Below are 20,184 nucleotides of genomic sequence, written 5' to 3' on the forward strand. Positions count from 1 at the left end.
TTTTGACATATTATATAACTGAGGGTGATTTACTGTCAGGAACTGACATCCAAAACTATGAATTACTACATGTAGACCACCTGTAGTAGTCCCCATCCCTTTCTGGTTCCTGACAGCGCACAGAAGAGCTATAGACAAGAACATTTGAGATTACTACAGGACATTGAGAAATTTCATCCTGTTGAAGCGATGGCTAGCAAGATCAAAGTAGCGCTGGTAATCCCAGTCTCCGGTGTGGCAGCAGAGCGCATGTTCAGAAAAAAAAATTAAGCAGCTTTGAGTAGTCACCTGTCTATGGAGTCACAAAATCCAATGACAATCTCGTCTACAGCAGCCTCCCTGGAGCGTTTCATTAAGCAGCCTTTTAAGGTTGGACTTCAGGCTTAGTTACAGCAGTTCAATTTAATTCCGTACAACGGTTGTTCATGGCTTTGATTGTAAGCATCTCATTCTATAAAACTGCATCATTTAGGTACGACAGCTGCAGTGTAAAGTAAATCAGAAAAGGTAGTGTTCCAACAGTGAAGAAATACCCTGTTCCAGGTAAAAAGGTCTGCATTCAAGCAATAGTCTAAAAGTGTTGGCAACATGTTTACACAACGTACAAGAAGTAGAAGTACTCATTATGCAGAATGGCCAATTTCATAGTAATATAAAGGATATTTACTGGATTATACAGTAATGAGTCAAGCATTAATGTGTTAATCATTCCAATGAAGCAGCTGGTAAATATGAAGCTCATATTAGTTATTCTATGATGCCTAATGCTGAGTGTAAGTATCACAAAGTTTTAGCTTTATCTTTAAATGGTAATGGTAAGTTGCATTGTGGGTAATGTAGACACCACGTTTTGAAAAATAAGAACATAGGTGTATAAATTTAGAGCATTTGTTTTTAAATTGTCAATAATGAGTCCAACAGTGTTATAGGAGTGGGCTGCTTTTCAACACCTGGAGCCTACATTACCCACAATACAATTTAACCATTGAATGACATCAGTGAAGTCAGTTTATAAGCTGCCTTGCTGCATACTCTGGAGCCAGAAGGCTTTACACAGTTTTTTTTCCACCCCCAGACCTGTAAATACACTGTAATGATGATGATATAATACAACATAATTTATTTGTCGATTATATCTTTTGTTAAATCTGAATCTACAAGGTAACTAATGTTACTGAAAAAATAGTGGCAAGTACAATATTTGCATTTGAAATGTATGAGTAGAGGTAGAAAGTAACAGAAAATGGAAATACTCGAGTAAAGTTCAGTACAGTGTACAGTACTCGAGTAAATGTACTTCATTACTCTCCACCAATGTATTTTTAGAAACTGACCGGTGGACATACCCTGGACAATTCCTGTGCTCATGATGGAGCCCATCCTGGAGTGGGTGTGGTTTACAATTCCTGTGTTCACTGTGACCAATCAGAGAGGAAAGCACAATTAATGATGCGCAGCAATACAACCGGCATTTTGTTTAGAAGTTACAAATCACAAAGATGACACTGTAAGAGCCCTTCACACCACAGACACTATCTGTGTGAGGCTAGTTACTCACAGCAACATCTAACTGTCAACAAACAATCAGACGGCAGAGAGTCTGTTTGTAATACTTAAGGTACACATTTCTTAAGATTATATGTGTGTGCTCCCCGCTGGAAGTTTGCAGATGAAACATTTGAAAAGCTGAAATACAGTTTGGTCAGCCTTAAAAGAGACAGAGACAGAAGTTCCAGTTGAGGTCAGCTGAAGTGTTGGTAGAGTTTGTGTTTGAAGTGTGAGCATTGAAAGGAGTTGAACTGTCAGAAGAAAAGACATGAATGCAGTCAAAACATTGACATGTAGGTGGTGACAGAAGTTCCATAATCAATGAAGAGCCAAGTGTTATTAAAGTAAAGAATTTGAAGGGGAAAATTGGGGCTATGTATTTTTTATTGTATTTTATTGTTTATTTTTACAGGGACAGCGCACAATTAAAAGTAATTGCACCAGAGATCGCTAGCAGCTAATTTGCATCTGATGTCCCTGGGCAAACAAAAAAAAAAAACACACAACAGCAACTACATACTTGAACAGTTATTGGTAGAAAACTGTAATGATCAAGACTGAACAATAACAACAGGTGATATGAGTTTGTTGATTGGTAACATAAACATCATTTACATTTACTATCTGACACTATCAATATTAAGTTAGAGAATTGGCCAAAAAGCTCATCTCATGTCACTCAAAGGTTGCCACCACTGTGAGCTCACATACATTCCATATGACAGCTGTGTCATTCAATAACACTTGTAAACCTACAGAACATGTTTTCAGGCTTGTGATGGGGTAAATATTTAACATGTAACCTTGTCTTTCTCATTTTTCTTCATGACATACAGGGCTGCAGTGCTGTGTGACAGATGTCTCTGTCTCTGCCCTATCTGTTCCCCTCTATATTAACTTCATGAGATGCTGAGAAGTCAGTTGCAGTTGTGATTCGTACCCAGGGGGATGAGGTTGTTGTGAGACACTGACGGGCCGCTGCCGATGACTGTGCTGAGGTCATAAGCTGTTGGCATCCCTGGATCAGAGAGACAGGAAACAAACCAATCAACACTTACTGCAAAGACAAAGATGCTGAATTTCATCATATCTACTGTTCTCATTTTAGACACTCTCGCAGTACAGGGCCTGGAGACACCATGTGACTTGCGTCTACAGCAGTGATAAAAGCAACAAGGACATTGTGCATTCTACACAGACAATCTCAGGGCAATTCAGGCTTTAAGTGCTGTAACCATAAGGCCGAAGACATACTTGCTCTTTAGCCACACATAACCAGCTGCAACATCAACATAATTGTTCATATTCTACCTATATACTGCACATCACTGGAGAATCACACCAGATTGCACACATTTGCTTGCTGTCCCATTGTTGTTCCTGGTGCTGCTGCAATAGCCAACCCCTGACCCTAATACATCCCCATGCTTGCCCCATTGTTCATGTCTGTACTGAATCTTGTGAATTGCCATTATGATCTGACAGTAGACTAAGATACAGGTCAGCTGTGTAAAAGTCCACTGTCTGTGGCTCCACCCAGTGGCCCCAATTTGATTTGCAAGAGTCCACCACTCCAAGATCAACACAACCAATCAGAGACAAGTTGAGTGTCTGAGAAGTGTCAATCATTCTCGTGCATACACTGCTGGCAGCCCCCCTCCCTCACACAGCACGCACTGGGCAATGCCCCTCCCCCGCGCAGGTGCAGTGCCTGCTCTTACCTGATTCCAAAATTGTCCGGTTTGCAATTGGTTATGGAAAGCACACCGTTAGCTGTTTAAGATCAATTTGCTCTGTCAGTCAACTAATTCATTAATCAATATTCTCTGGTCAGCAGAAGTTTTTGGACACACTCATATGTGGACATAAACCTGACAGAGATCAGATATTGGTGTTGGTGATTTTATCTTTTTCTCCCTGTAAAGAATACTCTTGCAGACACAGAATGTGGGCTCCAGGGCCTCTCCACAGCTCCAGACTCACACTCCAACCTCAGCACACCACTTGCTCATCAGTTAGGGTCTCAATGTGGATCTCTACGGTCTCGGCCAAAGGACCAAGTTCGCTGATGGGTTCAGAAGTTTCTACCTAAAATGAATATCTCCCTTTCTGCCTTATTAATGTTGTGGTTAACAGTTTCAAAGTGTATGTGATTCAACGTGTCTATGAAACCGACCCCAAAAGATACATCACACTGTATCTGTGTAAAGAAAGTTGGAAATTAAATTAATGTGCCCAACTTCAAAATGTGTCAGCTCCTTCTGCCACTCCCTGTCACCTCCATGATAACAGAGCAATGTGAAGCTGTGTGCCCCTTGTAAACACACTGACGATGTGTTTATGTGTGTGTTCACCTGATACAGCCATCCCCTGACTCATGCTGTAGGCCGAACCCGTGTTCCACATGTTCTCGGATGGGGAGGTGTAGTGTGAGCCGGGAGGGGGGTTTGGGGTGGAGCCTGTGTACCTGCAAATACGTACACGCACACACTCAACATTAGAGAAGCAGATAGCGCTCCCCACCTCAACCATGAAACTTTGCCATCCAGATCCTGGTGTGCTCCTGGGCTCAAGACACCAACTCACCTGAAAAAGGGGTTCTTCAAGTCCAGGAGATTGCTGGACTTTGATCCTGTCTGATCCACCTGGGCAACAATACTGATGTCGTAGCTTTGTCTATTAGGAAGGAGATCGGATTTGCATTAGTTGTCTAATTTATACAAATCGCATAATGTTGACATTTTATTACAAACAAGTTTAATTTTGCATAACATTTTTGTATTTTTTATTTCCACTCATGTGACAGCCTGTAGCTTTCTCAGTAAAAGGCCAACTTTGTGTGACAATAGAGTTTTAGTTACCACTTCTGTTACCACTCATGTCTCTTGTCAGCTTGAGAAATTAATGCTGAGGTTTTGGTTTTATTCACATTTTTACAAAGCTGGATGATTGTTAGTTTTGTGAAACTAGTAAATCATGTCTCAATGACAGTTACCTTGAATACAAATGACCAAAAATAGTGGGCAAGACAATTTGATCTAGACCTGCAACAATTAGTTGATCAATTAGTTGTCAACTATTCAATGAGGTGCTAATGACTATTTTCATAATTGATTAAAATTCTCTGAATCCAGCTTGTAAAATCTGAATATTTCATAGTGTCTTTGCTGTTTGACAGTAAACTGAATATCTTCGGGTTGTGAACAAAAAAAGACATTTGAGAGCGTCCTTTTCGGCTTTCAGACACAGTGATAGACATTTTATTTTTCATCTGCAGCTAAACAAACGCCTGAACAACAGCTCTTTGTGGTTTGCTCTTTTCCTTTTGGCACAATTTTCTCAGCCTTTTCTCTTCCTTTAGTCTCCAGTTTCATCAGTTAACAGATAATGCTCCTTGCCTTTGACTTCAGGGCCAATGTTATGAATGAGTACACTATGAAGCCTATCACTATGGTGGACCCTCATGTGACACAGAAGCAGCACATTTCAGAGCATCATACCTCTTGTTGGCCACCAGCATTGCAGTGCCGGAAAGTGTGTCCCCAGCCTTGGTGAAGAGGGGTGACTGCAGCAGACAGCGCACCTGGTACCAGTGGGTGAGAGGCTCTGTAGGTGCTGTGGACAGCCATACTGTCATCCTGCAGAGAGGATGCAACAGGAGTGCTGGTGTGAGGCCAAGACAACTGTGATGGACTACTTAGAGGCATTTCTCAAGGTTCAACACACTCCAAATGGAGGTGTCAGGAATCTGTCTGACTGGCTGACTTACACTGATCCCATAAAAGCCACGTCAAACCAGAAGGCCAGGCCGTGCACCAGGCCTGAGTGCATCATGTGGAACTTAAAGGGGATCTCTATCCTGGGACCCAAAAGAAAAGGAAGACATGCTAGTTACGCTGGGTACGACACATACATTTATATAGCTATTTACAGTATGCGCACACATGAACCCACACCCACCCACCCACACCCCCAAACACACCTGTAAAGATCCTCTTCTTTGGTCTCCAGGAAGTTGACTGTGTGTTTGACTGACTTGGCCATCAGAATACGGATATCAAATGTGTCCTGTGAAGAGAGATCACAAGTTCACATAACTCAAGGGCAACCAAACAGACCTGACTGTCCAACAGGCTGTTTCATTTCCCAGCATGCATCTGCCAGAGATGTCCTGCTCCTTTAGGGTTTACATGATGTTTATATATTGGGTTTTATGCAGTTTTACATTGGTTTGTTAACCTCGCTGTTGTGAGATGAACCTGAGACTGATTCGCTGCACCACGCACAGAAGCTGAACCTCACTGGGTCATAAATGTAAGATTTTAAAAAGATTTTTTAAAAACAACAACAACAACGATCATTATCATCATCATTATCAGTCATCAACTCAGAACTCTCCACACCTTTCTTGGCTATTTGCAGAGTGCATGCTTTTCATGAACAAGTGTGAAAATGCATGTTTATGTGTGCAAAGGGAAAACATACCACAATGGGCTGACGGAAATACTCGTCCACTGCTGCCCCCCGCAGGGCAGAGAGGTCGACACCATGGAAGGAGGGCTGGTACCTGAGGTCCAAAGGAGACGTTACTTCTACATTTTTTGTTAATTGTTAAGTAAGTGTTAATATGATAACCAAAGGAAATTTCCTTAAACAACATCCTCTGTAAAAAATGACTGAATGGCAAAATTGCTACTATCACTGTCACTTGTTATTCAAACAAACCTGCTCCGGTTATGCCGTTTTGCCAATTATAGAATCCAATACCTTGCAAGAAAGCCTGAATTACTAGATCATGTGATGTGTGTAAACAATAAAACTTTTTTTGCTGCCCGTCTGTTCCCCTCCCTCCCTGATGGTCAATCTCCCTCCTCACCAGAAGTTGGCCTTGGTGAACTGTTCCATGTAGAGTTGCTCGTCTGTGAAAGGGGCCAGGTGGACATCACCAATAGTTGGGAACATTTTACCTGAAACACACAAATACACAGGAGGCCAGCCAATAAAACACTAGCAGCTTGCAACACAGTGAGGCATGATTCTGAACCATTAGCCAAAGGTAGTTTGTGCTGCTATACTGCAAACACTTTTACCAACCATTCTACCATAAAAAAATTTGAAAAAAAAATTCTTCTGTATCACAAGCTCCTCACCGTTGGGTTTGAGGAACTTTTTGGCATGCAGGTAGCTCTCCAGCATGCGCTCATTGAACAGCATGTAGCCCATGGGCTCTGAGATGATGATGTCAACCTGCTCAGGCAGCGTCACCTCCTCTACCTTCCCCGGGATGACGACTACACGATCACCAAGACGGTTACTGTTCACCAGCACCTGGGAGGGAGAGTACATCTTTACAAAGGCTGGAAATCCAGCTCTGGATTGATCAAAGTAGAGTAAACAGAACTAATATTCATAATAATTTGTGTGTGTGTGTGTAAGTGTGTGTAAGTAGCACCATTCACACAGGAGAAGAAGCATAAAAGTTTTTTGTCGGTGACAGATGCTGTTTTTCGAGCAGATATGTGATGAAGAGTTGGTAGGACAGGCGGGAGGACAGAAGCTTCTCCACGTATATCTGCATTTTTTTTTCCTCATATAAGTTGCCAAAGACAGTTACAGTTACTACATTACTATTGTTTGGTCATGCAACATTGCTTTGTGGGATATTTCTCTGTATTAAGTTGAGTGGAGGACCTGTGTAGTCAAAGACGGTCTAACCGGCACGCCCCCGATATGCGAGGCCGGCTTATCCGTTCACACTGGTTCGGTTCTCCAATGATACGGCCCTGATACTACCTCCAGAGGCGTATCAGAGCCCGAGTGAAATTTCACCTCTCACTGCCCCTGAGAGATTCACACTGAGACGGAGGCGGGGAATTGATGTACTAAAGCCGCACCCAAAAGCCAGTGTGAATGGGGCTAGTGTGTGTGCGTGTGTGTGTGTGTGTGAGGACCTCGGCATGCTGTGCCATGGTGCTGGCCTCCACTGCGTAGACCTTCCTGGCTCCAGCTTGGGCTGCAAAGAAAGAAAGGATCCCTGAGCCACAACCAACATCCAGCACCACCTGGAGGAAGAGATCAAGAGACATGCAAACCCAAAACTTGAGCACGTTTTACATGAACTTTTGAGAGCTAATTAAGACAGGGTTCGTACACATTTTTCAAGGTCAAATTCAAGCACTTTTCAAGCACTTTTAAGGGTCATTTTTAAGATTTTCCAGCACCTTACTGCTGGGGTAAAATACATGTCTAAAGGAATATATATACACTTGTGATTTTTTTCTTCACTTTTTAATCACAATTATGTACATTGTATTATGCTGTAAACATCTAAAATTATATTCTATAATAGCAAAAACTTCAGAAATTAATTATCCAGTCTGATCCTAATTTTGTAAAAGACAGAGTTATAATGTTAAGCACTTTCAAGCACTTAAACTAAAATCCAAGCACTTTTCAGACCTTGAAAACACAACATTGAAATTCAAGCACTTTCAAGGATTTCAAGCACCCGTACGAACCCTGTTAAGAGGAAAATGAACAGTGACTTAATTAAACACTAGGCTGCAAGGTAATTTGTAATTTTAAAAACTTTCAAAATTAAAATGTAGTTTTGCTCCTTTGTGCTTTATAGGAGAGAAAAAGTAGGAGTAATCTGGATCACCCCCTTAATCCACATCCTTTCCCCAGTAACCTTTACAGCAGGGGTTCCAAAAACATTTTCTCTTTGAAGACTGAAAATGAAAGTAAACAGGAACTTTGTTCATTTGTATATTCTACGAATAATATATATAGGAGTTGCAGGGATAATTACATCACATGCGACATCACAGTTATATGTATGTGTTATAAACACAACAACACAAAGTGTTTCCAACTGAAGGATTAGAACAAGAGCATGTATTTGTCTCTCTCTATTTTTTAATCTTTTTTAAATGTTTGTGCTGGCGACAACACGTAGTGTTTTATTTAAAAATTAACCGGATGTTGTGTTGTTGTTTTGATGCGTGACTTCCTGTCTGCTCTACGCTGAATTGCTTCACCGTGGCTCTGGCATTCTCCAAAATAGAGCTAGGACAAAGCAGATACGCAGTGCAGTGGACCCATGGAAGTTAAAACATAGACTAGAGTGAAATCCATGAGCCCCACTGCCATGGTGGAGCTGTGATGGAGCGGAACCGGCCCGGACACATATCTGGTGGAATTGAGGCATGAGAGGCAAAGCAATAAAGAAAGAACTGGATGTTGCCACCACACTGTTTATGTGCTGTGAGAAGGAAGGCTCAACAATTCAAAAACTGATTGAACTGTAAAATCAGGCAGTGATGAGCAAATATGAAACATGATCTTGTTCACTGTTTGCCTTGCTCCTGAAATGTTTTCAGAAACATCTTTCCCCTTTTATCTCACATACTCAATATTTCATATTCTGAAGACAGGTTTTCTTGTCATTACTAAAAAAAATAAGTCCGTTTGGATTAAGAGCAGCTGATGTGTTTGTTGAATGAAATTCTATCTTGGTTATTGTTGGCTGTGGTTGCAGGAGTGTAAGCACTCCTAAATCAAATAAAAAGTATAACAGAACTGCTAACATTAGTCTAAACTTCCATACGCTACAGTGAATAAATGCTATACAGTGGATGGGCGAGTCATTCAAAATGTTTTTTAATGTAACCTGAATCCCCACAAACTTATGTGTATGAAAGGCTCCTCAACCTTGTCGGAGGTCATGCTTGGATCCTACTGCTGGTCATAAGCTAATTAGCTAATGAAATGAACGATTATTTTAGCAAACAGTTACTGTATGATAATATTCAGAAGGTTAAGATGCTCATAAGCATCAGGCACACATTCACATTTTGGTTGGTTTGAACACTGAAGCATGATCCTCAATAACACTGTTTTTACCTCTGCACTCTGCCCAAACTGGATTCATATCAGAAGTATTTGTTTTGAGTATTTTCCAATATTAAGCTACATATTATGATAAAACTATAATTTGCACTGTAGTTTAAGGTTACCTTATCTTTGAAGTCGGTGTGGTTCTGGAGAATAGCCCGTTGGTAAGTTCCTGTCCGAACGTAGTCCTGCATCATGTTCTGTTGCTGGGAGAGGTAGCCATAAAACTGCAGAGACACAGGAACAAAAACTGATTTTTTTTTTTTATATGTATTTCTATGAAGTCAACATTGTACAAGTAAGGATAAAGAAAAATATCTACACATTTTAATTAGTTAAATATAACCGTCATTCCGTTTAGCAGTCAAAGAATTGGTCCAATTGATATTGAGATTGGCGTAGAAAGAGAAAGAGCCTTGTGCGGACTGGCAGGTTGCTGTCTGGCAGCAACATCACTGATACTGGCCTCATCTTTGTAAAAAAATAATTCAGTTATCCGATTGGTGATATGCAAAGAAACATCATATACCCATTAGTATGGACAGACAGGGATTTTATTTATAAGACCAACATTAAATACACCTTTCTTCCTTTCACGCACTAGTTGTTTTCCCCTTAAATGGACCTGTGTTTGAAGAGTAGATCTGTATGCTTTAATTTTTAATGCTGTGTTGTTGTAAAACTAAAATAATTCAAAAAGTTCCAACAGACTTTTCTATTGAAAGTTGTGAAACTATAGTCAGCCAACAACAATGTCAGCATGGCTGCAATTAACAGGAGACAACTGTTCTATGTTTGACAAAGACTGCAGAATGGATTCGAAACCTGTCATTAAATAATACAAAAAAATGAAGAGCAAAAAAGAAGAGCAAAAAACTAAAACACACTAATTAGTCTAGGACCTGGGTCAGATTTGTGGGCACTTCATTTGGGAGAGAATTTCTCAACTGTTCTAGACTAATATGACCCTAAGGAATAACATGGGAACTGTGCGAAATTCGCTATCCAGGACGAAACCCCCTAAAATGGCCACGCCTTTTTTGTCCAACAGGTGAATAGGGCCATTAGGCCATTATCTGATTAAACGTGTGCTAATTTGCATAACTTTGAGAACAGATATGTCAAAATTGGATAAAGCCAGGTTCAAAATTCCATCTGCATTTTGTCGATATTAACCACATATTTTTAAATAGGTAATTTGGGATATTAATAGTACTCGAAGAAAGAAAGCAAACATTTGAATAATATATACATTTCATTATTTCAATTACACAAAGTTTGATAGATGTAGATGCTAGATAGATGTTCCTCTTCTTGTCTGTTTGTCACCCATTTCTTCTTGTCACTCCTGGTCTGCAATAAGTCACTGTTCATTCGGTGTGATGGGATTTTTACAAGAATTCCCTCCCTTGCACTTGCAGTACTTGCAGCAGTGTATCCCAGCTACCCGGCAGCGACAGCTATTCTTGTGTGCACACTTGCCACATTTGCAAGGATCTGGCAGACCCTCAGGTTTGGAGATCACCATCTCGGGCACCAAGATACCACCACTTCTTTCAAAACCATACATCTCAGGGTTCATGATCAAGGTGGCATCTCTAAATGGGGCTTGAACCCATAGCTGTACTTGATAGTAACTCCTCTGAATGTGTTTTTTTGCATTAGCTGAGGTACCTGTAGTGGGGGAGCCAAAGTCTCAAAAATGGGTTGAACCTGACATGGTCTGCCATACTTTTTATTTGTGTTTTTTCTGTTAACTTTGACCCTAAGAACCAATAATTGGAGGGTCTGCTCTGCCGGAAATATCGCGAAAAAAAAAAATGTGGCCATTTTAGTGTATGTATCCTAGGGCTGGGCGATATATCGATATAAAACTTATATCGATATATTTTTGAAATGTGATATGGAATTAGACCATATCGCATACATCGATATAGTTCAAATTTGCGCTGTGATCCTTGCTCCGGGCAAACCGCTGACCCGGAGCTCTCTGCACTGCTCCCCCCGCCCCTCCTCCTTCATGCACAGAGAGGGGAGGGGCTGGAACAGACACTCCGGCACTCTTCAACAAACACTTTGGTGGCCGCCGTTGCCCCACACTTTGGCCTTGATACCCCGTGAAAAAATATCATTGCACGGCCACCGGACAGCGTAGCGGGCTTGCCTTTAATTACAGCCACCTGAGTGCACAGTAGTCACTCACAGTAACTTCAGTGAGTCCGCGGTTCGCGCAGGTGGAGTCTCATCATAACGATGATCTCACGTGAAAGCCTCTCAAATAGCAGCAGCGTCTCAAGACAGAAGAACGAAACTTACAGCAAAGAGAGCAAGCTCAGCCGGTTTTGACATGATACGTAACTGACGTATGTGGTAGGATTTAGTCCGGTAAAGTTGGAAATATATTCACAGATTCGAACTTCCCGGATCAATAACTCATAAGGGAAACCTTGTTAAACCCCACTGACGGCTCTTTCCTACCGTAGTACGATAGACAACGAGCTACAACCGTATGTTAATCAAAACGAGCGTCTGGACATTAACTCTGGTCTGTATGGTCAGCCAGCTGTGAGACGAGGGCGCAGGGAACGTCTACAAAGAGCAACACTGAAAAGAGAAACTACAAAAAATATTCAATAACTTCACTATTATTCAGAATGTAGTGCCACCAAAATCACTCCACACATCCGTGGTCTCCTGCTGGTTATTCTACAATTTTTTTGTTTGGAAAAAATGTGCTTTGCCATAATTTTGGGGAATTTCTATTTGGGAGAAATATTCAATAACACTAATATTCAGTAAGGTGTCACAAAACTCACCTCACTCTAACCCTACTTAAAAAAACTGTTTTGTAATGTAACATTAACTTGATATTGGTATTTAAAAAATGTTTTAATACATAATCCATGTCTTATTATAAATTAGGATGTTATGGTATCAGTCTGAAAGGTAAATCAACAAATTTTACTCAGTGGCCTTTGTGCCCCTGACAAAAAAAAAAAAAGTGAAGGCCAAATGGACTTGCCCCTAAAATGACGAAATTCCCACCCACATGTCATATTTGGCTTTGATTTTGACTGAACATTTGCTCTCACTTTGCATAAAAATATCGAGAATTATTTTTTCCCTCAACTCCTCAGTGGGTTGGTTAGGCTGTCAATAAATGGATTCCAGATACACAGAACACATGTGCTGACAACATCCACTGAAAAAATAACTCTTAAAACACATTACTACATGATTTTGCATCAATTTAATGCAAAAAAATTAGGCGTTTTCTCACTTTTTTTCCAATATTTTTATCTTTACTTCATTGGCAATCAATTATTCCTCCAAGCAAAATCAATGGATCTGTGGAGATTTCACTACTAGTTGGCGATCGACAGGCTCAGAACCTCAATAGAATTTTAGACATATTAGTCTATTTTTCCAGCCAATAGAGCCCCATTGTGAACCTAGAAATGTTGAGTACACCAAAGTTTTATGTTAGAAATGTACAGTATGGGTCCCCAGCATTAAGAAACTGCCAGATGCTAACTTGCATATGTTTGGCAATTTGCATAATTAGCTTTATTAGCATTAATCGCCTACATTGGCAATATTTCAGCAACTGCTTGGCCGATTTGGACAATATTGGCATGGTTTTGGGGGTTATTGAGGATGCGGAATTCATTTCTGACATTTTCAAAATTCGAAATGGCAGTTTAAACCAAAATTTCAACTCCCAGTGGACCGATTTTTATGAATTTTGAGTCAATTTAGAAGTTTTAGCTGAATCTATAAAAATACATTGTAGGATACTTATGAACACCAAATGTTATTATCCAAATGATGCAGAATATGTACATTTTAATTCACATAACGTTACACTCTGAGGTGACATTTGAGATGACAAAGGCAAGTACCATATCAAAATTCAAAGTGGCAGTTTAAACCTAAAGTAGTCATATTTTAACTCCCAGTGGACTGATTTTGATGCATTTCAGAATCAATAGAGCACAATGGCATTGGTGTTAATGTTGAAACGTAATACTTCTTCAAATTTCTTCAGTTCTGGTTGTGTGTTTTGACTAGGGCTGCACGATATTAGAAAAAACTGACATTGCGATTTTTTTTTACCCTGCAATATATATTGCGATATGAAAAAATACAGGAATTTTCATCAGATGACCTGAACAGCACTTGATGTTATGATGCATTTCAAAATGATAAGCATGTATATTTCATATGAGCTCATTCATGCGTGCTTGCGCCCTCCCAGGACTTCCATTCCCCCTGCTGGCTTACTTTCATTTATAAAAATTACTTCCAATTTTCCTTCGGGTGGGTCGGGCATCGGTAACAATTTATAGTGGGTCGGCTCGGGTGCAAAATGTAATTCGTGCTATTGTAGGAAAATGGGTCGGAATGTAATTTGTGCTACTGTAGGAAAACGGGTCGGATGCAGTTTTAAGTATGGTGTGTACGGGCGGGTTTTCAAAATAAGACCTGTGCAGGACTCTGTTGTGTGGTACCGACGTAAATGGTCAAACTAATTAGTTGTGTTACCTCTCTTTGTGGCAACAGATGCAAGGCACTGTTGACACAGAAGATGTGTTTGGTCAATATCATCCTTCTTGTAGCCGAAATAATTCCAGATAACTGACGTTGCTTTTCTTTTTGGCACCAAGTCTTCATTTTCTTGATTTTCTCTTGTTCGTTGCTCATTTTTCAATGTTGTTACCAGCCACTTACTCCATGTGCAGGGGCTGGTCTGCTTCGGCACACTGATTAAGAACTAATGTGATTGGTGGATCGCTGTGCATGCAGAGTCTGCATACACAGTGTGTGTCAGGTACCCTTGAAACTATGAGTTCATTTGCGTCCTACATCGCAGGCTCTGCGATGTGACTATTGCACACACGTACATCGCGATGGCGATGCTCAAACGATATATCGCGTAGCCCTTGTTTTGACTACACAACTTTGTGTCATTTTCGCTGTGGTTACTGCGTCGGGCAGAATACTGGCTGGACGGAAAGACGGACAAAACAGAGCTTTTTATATTTGGATATGTTGGGACCAACAGATGAAGTCATTCATTGTGGCTTTCAAAGTGGAAAATTTTCTTTCTCATTCTTCACACCTAGGTGCAAAATTGAGGTTTGAGCTACTGTTGGTCAGGGTGACAGACCCCCTGCTGATCAGGTAGTCAAAACCCCAGCGCCTTCTTTGTTCGCTCTCTCTCACTCAACGCCCTCTACTTCTTCAACTCCGGATCTTCAAGGGCTCCTCTCCGACCCCCCCCCCCCCACGGGGCTGCCGAACAAAGCTGTGGAGAACTGCAAGCTGCCTTATCAGCAGGCCCAAAGAACTTCTCCTCACTGGACGAAGTCTATGGATCTGAGGAACACCAAGCAGGTTAGCACCGAGCTGCTATCCTTGCAAAGGAAACTAGTTTTCTCCTCTGCCGCCTTTCATCAAACCTTGCACAGCAAGGACAGCATTGTTCAACACTGGAACCCCAACCTTCTACTGTAACCACCAGCACCTTTTCTTCAAAGACTGGTAACGCTGAACTGGGCTTAGATAGCATAGCATTGCACAGCTAAGCACAGGACTTTAAGCCCTGGTTGATGTGATGCACATGTGTTCAATTTATGTGTTTGGTGTTATTGTGACCTAAAGTTATTGGTAGTTTGCTTTCCTAGACGGCTAATTCGACGTTATTATGCTTCACACAGACTCAGGGTCTCTGCATGCAACTAACCATCTTCTATAACCTGGCATCATGACACACACACACACACACACACACACCACACACACACACACACACACACACACGTTCCTTGAGGCTAGAGCATATCACACCCACATGTGATATCAGTCAGTACGTTTACATGCACAGCTTAGTCGGATTACAGCCATAGTTCAACTAAGCTATTCAATAAGACAACTGCAATTGTCTGAGTATACATGCCGGTGAGAAAATAGAATTACTGGCTGAAGCATGTCATACCCCAGTACGATAGGTGGCGCTGTACCCATTTCAACTAGTGGTAATGGAGCCACCTCCGGTGACACAGATGTCTTTGTGTGTCTGTTGTACCACATCGCAGACAACTGTAGACATCTTGGTCTCCAAGATTTCTAGCTGGTTCGCAACTCAGGAGTGAAGAGGTCAATATTACCTCTCCATAACATCTGCAAAGCTGTAGGAGCTGAACTCTCAAAGTGTCTCCCAGCACTCCATGCCCTGACTGGGTGTGACACAACCAGCAAGATATCTACCAAACTTGCAGCCATGAATGCTGTCCGCAAACAGGAAAATTCCATTCTGATCAGTCATTTCGCCAGTCCACAGCTAACTGAGAGCACGATTCAGATGGCAGAAACATTCTTGGTGAAGTGTCTCAAACCATCCACCAACCCGGAGACCTTTGATGACCTGTGACTAAGTGAATTTGATAGTTCCTTGAAAATGGATTTGGAGAAAGCCCCATGTACCTCAGCTAACGCAAAAAAACACATTCAGAGGAGTTACTATCAAGTACAGCTATGGGTTCAAGCCCCATTTAGAGATGCCACCTTGATCATGAACCCTGAGATGTATGGTTTTGAAAGAAGTGGTGGTAATCTTGGTGCCCGAGATGGTGATCTCCAAACCTGAGGGTCTGCCAGATCCTTGCAAATGTGGCATGTGTGCACACAAGAATAGCTGTCGCTGCCGGGTAGCTGGGATACACTGCTGCAAGTACTGCAAGTGCAAGGGAGGGAATTCTTGTAAAAATCCCATCACACCGAATGAACAGTGACTTATTGCAGACCAGGAGTGACAAGAAGAAAGGGGTGACAAACAGACAAGAAGGGGAATATCTATCTAGCATCTACATCTATCAAACTTTTAATTGAAATAATAAAATGTATATATTATTCAAATGTTTGCTTTCTTTCTTCCAGTACTATTAATATCCAAAATTACCTATTTAAAAATATGTGGTTAATATCGACAAAATGCAGATAGAATTTTGAACCTGGCTTTATCCAATTTTGACATATCTGTTCTGAAAGTTATGCAAATTAGCACACGTTTAATCAGATAATGGCCTATTTGCATATTAAAACATAAAATCCATGAAGACTTCCAATACAAAAGATGTTTGTATTGATTTCAGTGATCAACATGTGAAGTTTCGTGGTGATATCTATAAGTTAAAATTTTTGCCCCATTCATGCCCCATTCATCTGTTGGTCAAAAAAGGCGTGGCCATTTTAGGGGGTTTCGTCCCGGATAGCAAATTTCGCACAGTTCCCATGTTATTCCTTAGGGTCATATTAGTCTAGAACAGTTGAGAGATTCTCTCCCAAACGAAGTGCCCACAAATCTGACCCAGGTCCTTTACTAAATGTTTGAGTGAACCTGAAGTCTGCTTTATATATGGAACCTCAAAGAGCAGTACCGTGGAGTGTAGGGCTGCACCATATTGGAAAAAACTGACATTGCAATTTTTTTTAACCCTGCGATATATATTGCAATATGAAAAAATACAGGAATTTTCATCAGATGACCTGAATAGCACTTTATGTTATGCTGCATTTCAAAATGATAAGCATTTATATTTCATATGAGCTCATTCATGCGTGCTTGCGCCCTCCCAGAACTCCCATTCCCCAGCTGGCTTACTTTCACTTATAAAAATTACGTCCGTCTAATTTTCCTTCGGGTGCGGGTCGGGCATCGGTAACAATTCATAGCGGGTCGGCTCGGGTGCGAAATGTAATTTGTGCTACTGTAGGAAAACGGGTCGGATGCAGTTTTAAGTATGCCGTGTACGGGCGGGTTTTCAAAATAAGACCCGTGCAGGACTCTGCTGTGTGGCACCGACGTAAATTGTCAAACAAATTAGTTGTGTAACCTCTTGCTGTGGCACCAGATGCAAGGCACTGTCGACACAGAACACGTGTTTGGTCAATATCATCCCTCTTGTAGCCAAAAAATTCCAGATAACTGACGTTGCTTTTCTTTTTGGCACAAAGTCTTCGTTTTCACGATTTTCTCTTGTTCGTTGCTCATTTTTCAATGTTGTTACCAGCGACTCACTCCATGTGCAGGGGCATGGTCTGCTTCGGAACACTGATTAAGAACTAATGTGATTGGTGGATCGCTCTGCATGCAGACTGTCCTTACCCTTGAAATTAGATGAGTTCATTTGCGTCCTACATCGCAGGCTCTGCGATGTGACTATTGCACACACGTACATCGCGATGGCGATGCTCAAACAATATATCGTGCAGCCCTAGTGGTGTGTGTGTGTTCCTCTCACCTGGAAGTACTGTACAGCAGACGACTCCTCTGTTCTGTCACTGAAAGCTGAGCGCTCACTGCTGTGCCCACGACTGTTCTTCAGGACGTTATAAAAGGACTGAAAGTCTGAAGCAGGGAATACAGGAAGTATTTGAGAAGAGTTTATTCAAAACAGCCCCTTTCACACAGGAATAAACACTTAAAGGTCACGCCTTACACAGGAGTGTAGCTACAGAGTATTAGGACCCTTCTGCTGAGTGCCTTAAGTTGATGTTAAATTGTATGTGAAAAGGCCACTTCAGACAGTCAGCATCCTCACCAGCTGAGCCCATGGAAGTAAGGACACAACCCTTCTCGTATCAACCCTGTAGAGCTCATTAGCCCTTGTGCTATACTGTAAAAAGGAACAACGTAAAGGTAGACTTATATTATTCGAACATAACACCTGTCAGCTTAGTGTATGTATCTGGACAAAGACTTTGCTTTTTCTGTTCATATTTCCAAACAGTATTCACTTTTGAGAAAAAAAAGAAAAGGATTTAAGGATTAGGACTAAGGCAGTGTTCACAATCCTTAAAGACCTACTGTGAAATCAGATTTCTTCCTTAATTTTTGTATCAAACAACCTAACATTACTAGCTGAATTGATAGGTCAAGGGTCAATAGGGCGTGCAATAGGTCAAGCTGATAGTGAAGTTTGAGAGCCCCCCTTTGCTGGATCACAAGGCAAACTACACTACTCACAATAAGTTAGGGATATTGTTATTTACATGACTGCTTTTCCTATTTGGTCTGAATTTTAATGAAATAAGTAAAAGTTCCCTTTGATATTACTAATAATGAATGAGAAGAAACACCATTTTCATTAGTTTAATATTTATTACCCCAAAAATTTAGACAATAACAAGGATAGCCCCAAATAACAAAAATTGACAATGTCAGTAGCGGGTGTTTCCACCATTCGCCGCAATGAAAGCTTGACAGCGACGTCTCATGCTCCTCACTAGCCTCATGATGTTGTTCTGAGGCAATGCGTTCCACTCCTCCACAAGTGCTACACGCAGTTCTGCCAGGTCATGTGTGGGTGGGGTACGATCATCCAGTCTCTGCTTCAGCTGGTCCCAGACGTGCTCTATGGGGTTCAGGTCAGGGGACATTGCTGGCCATACCATATGATGCACTCCGACTTCCTGAAGTCGAGCTGTGACAATTCTGGCACGATGGGGTGGAGCATTATCATCCATGAACAGAAAGTTGGGGGTGTGGACCTCCTCCACCAAAGGAAACCCTGGGGACCATGTTGACCTCGGTGTATCACTCACCTCGCCTTCTCCAGCAACGCTGACGACCATCATTTCTGTGCAAGGTGACCCGACACTCATCAGTGAACAGGACGGTAGACCACTGCTGCATTGTCCAGGTCACATGGTCTTGTGCCCACTGCAAACGTTCACGGCGGTGTCTTGGTGTCAGTGGAGTCACCTGCAACGGTCGTCTGGCATTCAAGCCAAAGCGGTGGAGTCGGTTTCGAATGGTTTGTCTGGAAACCCTAGTACCCCTCACATCTCGTAACTGGGCCTGCAGCTGTGTGGCAGTTGCATAGCGATGTCTGAGTGCATAGGTCCTTAGGTACTGGTCATCGTTGCGGTCTGTCACTCGTGGGGCTCCACTCCTGGGTCTGTCATGAACTCTGCCAGTAGTTCTGTGTCTTGATGCAAGTCTGCTGATGACACTTTGAGACACACCAAGTTCACGAGCAACATCTGACTGCCTGCCACCGACCCGAAGGCGCGCTATGGCCAGGTGGCGCTGCTCGTCCGTTAAGTGACGTCGTGTGTTCATGGCTGTTTGAATGATGAACTTGGAATGACTTACGGACAATACCAGCTTTTTATACCCATTATATAGAATGTTGAAATTGATGCCACATTGAAAAGGGTTGTCTTTTAGTTTTTTGGTATTGGCCCCAATATGTAAGGCACACTGTACACAGTGAGACCATTACGTGGAAAACACAAAATGAGGTGTGTCTATCACCCCAATACAATTGCCTCCTTATCCCAAAACTCTCTGAAGTGAAACAAACACTGTATGTATGAAATCCACTGAGTCTCTCACAATATCCCCAACTTATTGTGAGTAGTGTACTTCAAACGGTATGTTGCAAGACTGTAATTTCTTTTTACTACCAGGTCATACATTCTGATATGACATTTTCCTCCCTCGTTTGAACAAATGTTTGAATTTCAAATAAAAAGTGACAGCCATAGTCAGTATAAATATCTGTCTATGCTAGCTAATGTTAGCCTCAAGGGATGGGGCTGTGTACTGTTGCCTGGCAACACTGTCAGCTGCTCCGGGATATCCCTCTTATTGGCTGTTGTGAAAGTGGTGATATAATGACAATCGCGGTCCCAAATTTCCAAAATCAAGAGTGGGACAGAGCGGCAAACATT

The 20,184-nt window shown here is 41.6% G+C and overlaps 1 protein-coding gene across 6 annotated transcripts in view; it reads right to left on the reverse strand.

Annotated features, from left to right (window-relative positions):
- Window positions 1-20,184, reverse strand: part of carm1 (coactivator-associated arginine methyltransferase 1) — a 41,058-nt gene that overhangs the window by 4,104 nt on the left and 16,770 nt on the right. For 2 of the 6 annotated variants that reach the window (XM_030407776.1, XM_030407774.1), the window contains 13 exons: window positions 17,748-17,854; window positions 9,567-9,671; window positions 7,500-7,610; window positions 6,699-6,876; window positions 6,425-6,515; window positions 6,034-6,115; window positions 5,531-5,616; window positions 5,318-5,407; window positions 5,049-5,186; window positions 4,135-4,224; window positions 3,903-4,015; window positions 2,489-2,566; window positions 1,347-1,415 (listed from right to left, as the gene is read on the reverse strand). In XM_030407776.1, coding sequence (XP_030263636.1) covers window positions 1,347-1,415; window positions 2,489-2,566; window positions 3,903-4,015; window positions 4,135-4,224; window positions 5,049-5,186; window positions 5,318-5,407; window positions 5,531-5,616; window positions 6,034-6,115; window positions 6,425-6,515; window positions 6,699-6,876; window positions 7,500-7,610; window positions 9,567-9,671; window positions 17,748-17,854 — 1,338 coding nt within the window. Of the gene's footprint in view, window positions 1-1,334; window positions 1,416-1,925; window positions 2,567-3,902; window positions 4,016-4,134; window positions 4,225-5,048; window positions 5,187-5,317; window positions 5,408-5,530; window positions 5,617-6,033; window positions 6,116-6,424; window positions 6,516-6,698; window positions 6,877-7,499; window positions 7,611-9,566; window positions 9,672-17,747; window positions 17,855-20,184 lie in introns of those variants that run through there. The other 4 variants (XM_030407775.1, XM_030407773.1, XR_003982693.1 and 1 more) reach the window with 3 other exon arrangements.

Source organism: Sparus aurata, chromosome 23 (assembly GCF_900880675.1).
Source record: "Sparus aurata chromosome 23, fSpaAur1.1, whole genome shotgun sequence".
Lineage (NCBI taxonomy): Eukaryota > Metazoa > Chordata > Actinopteri > Spariformes > Sparidae > Sparus > Sparus aurata.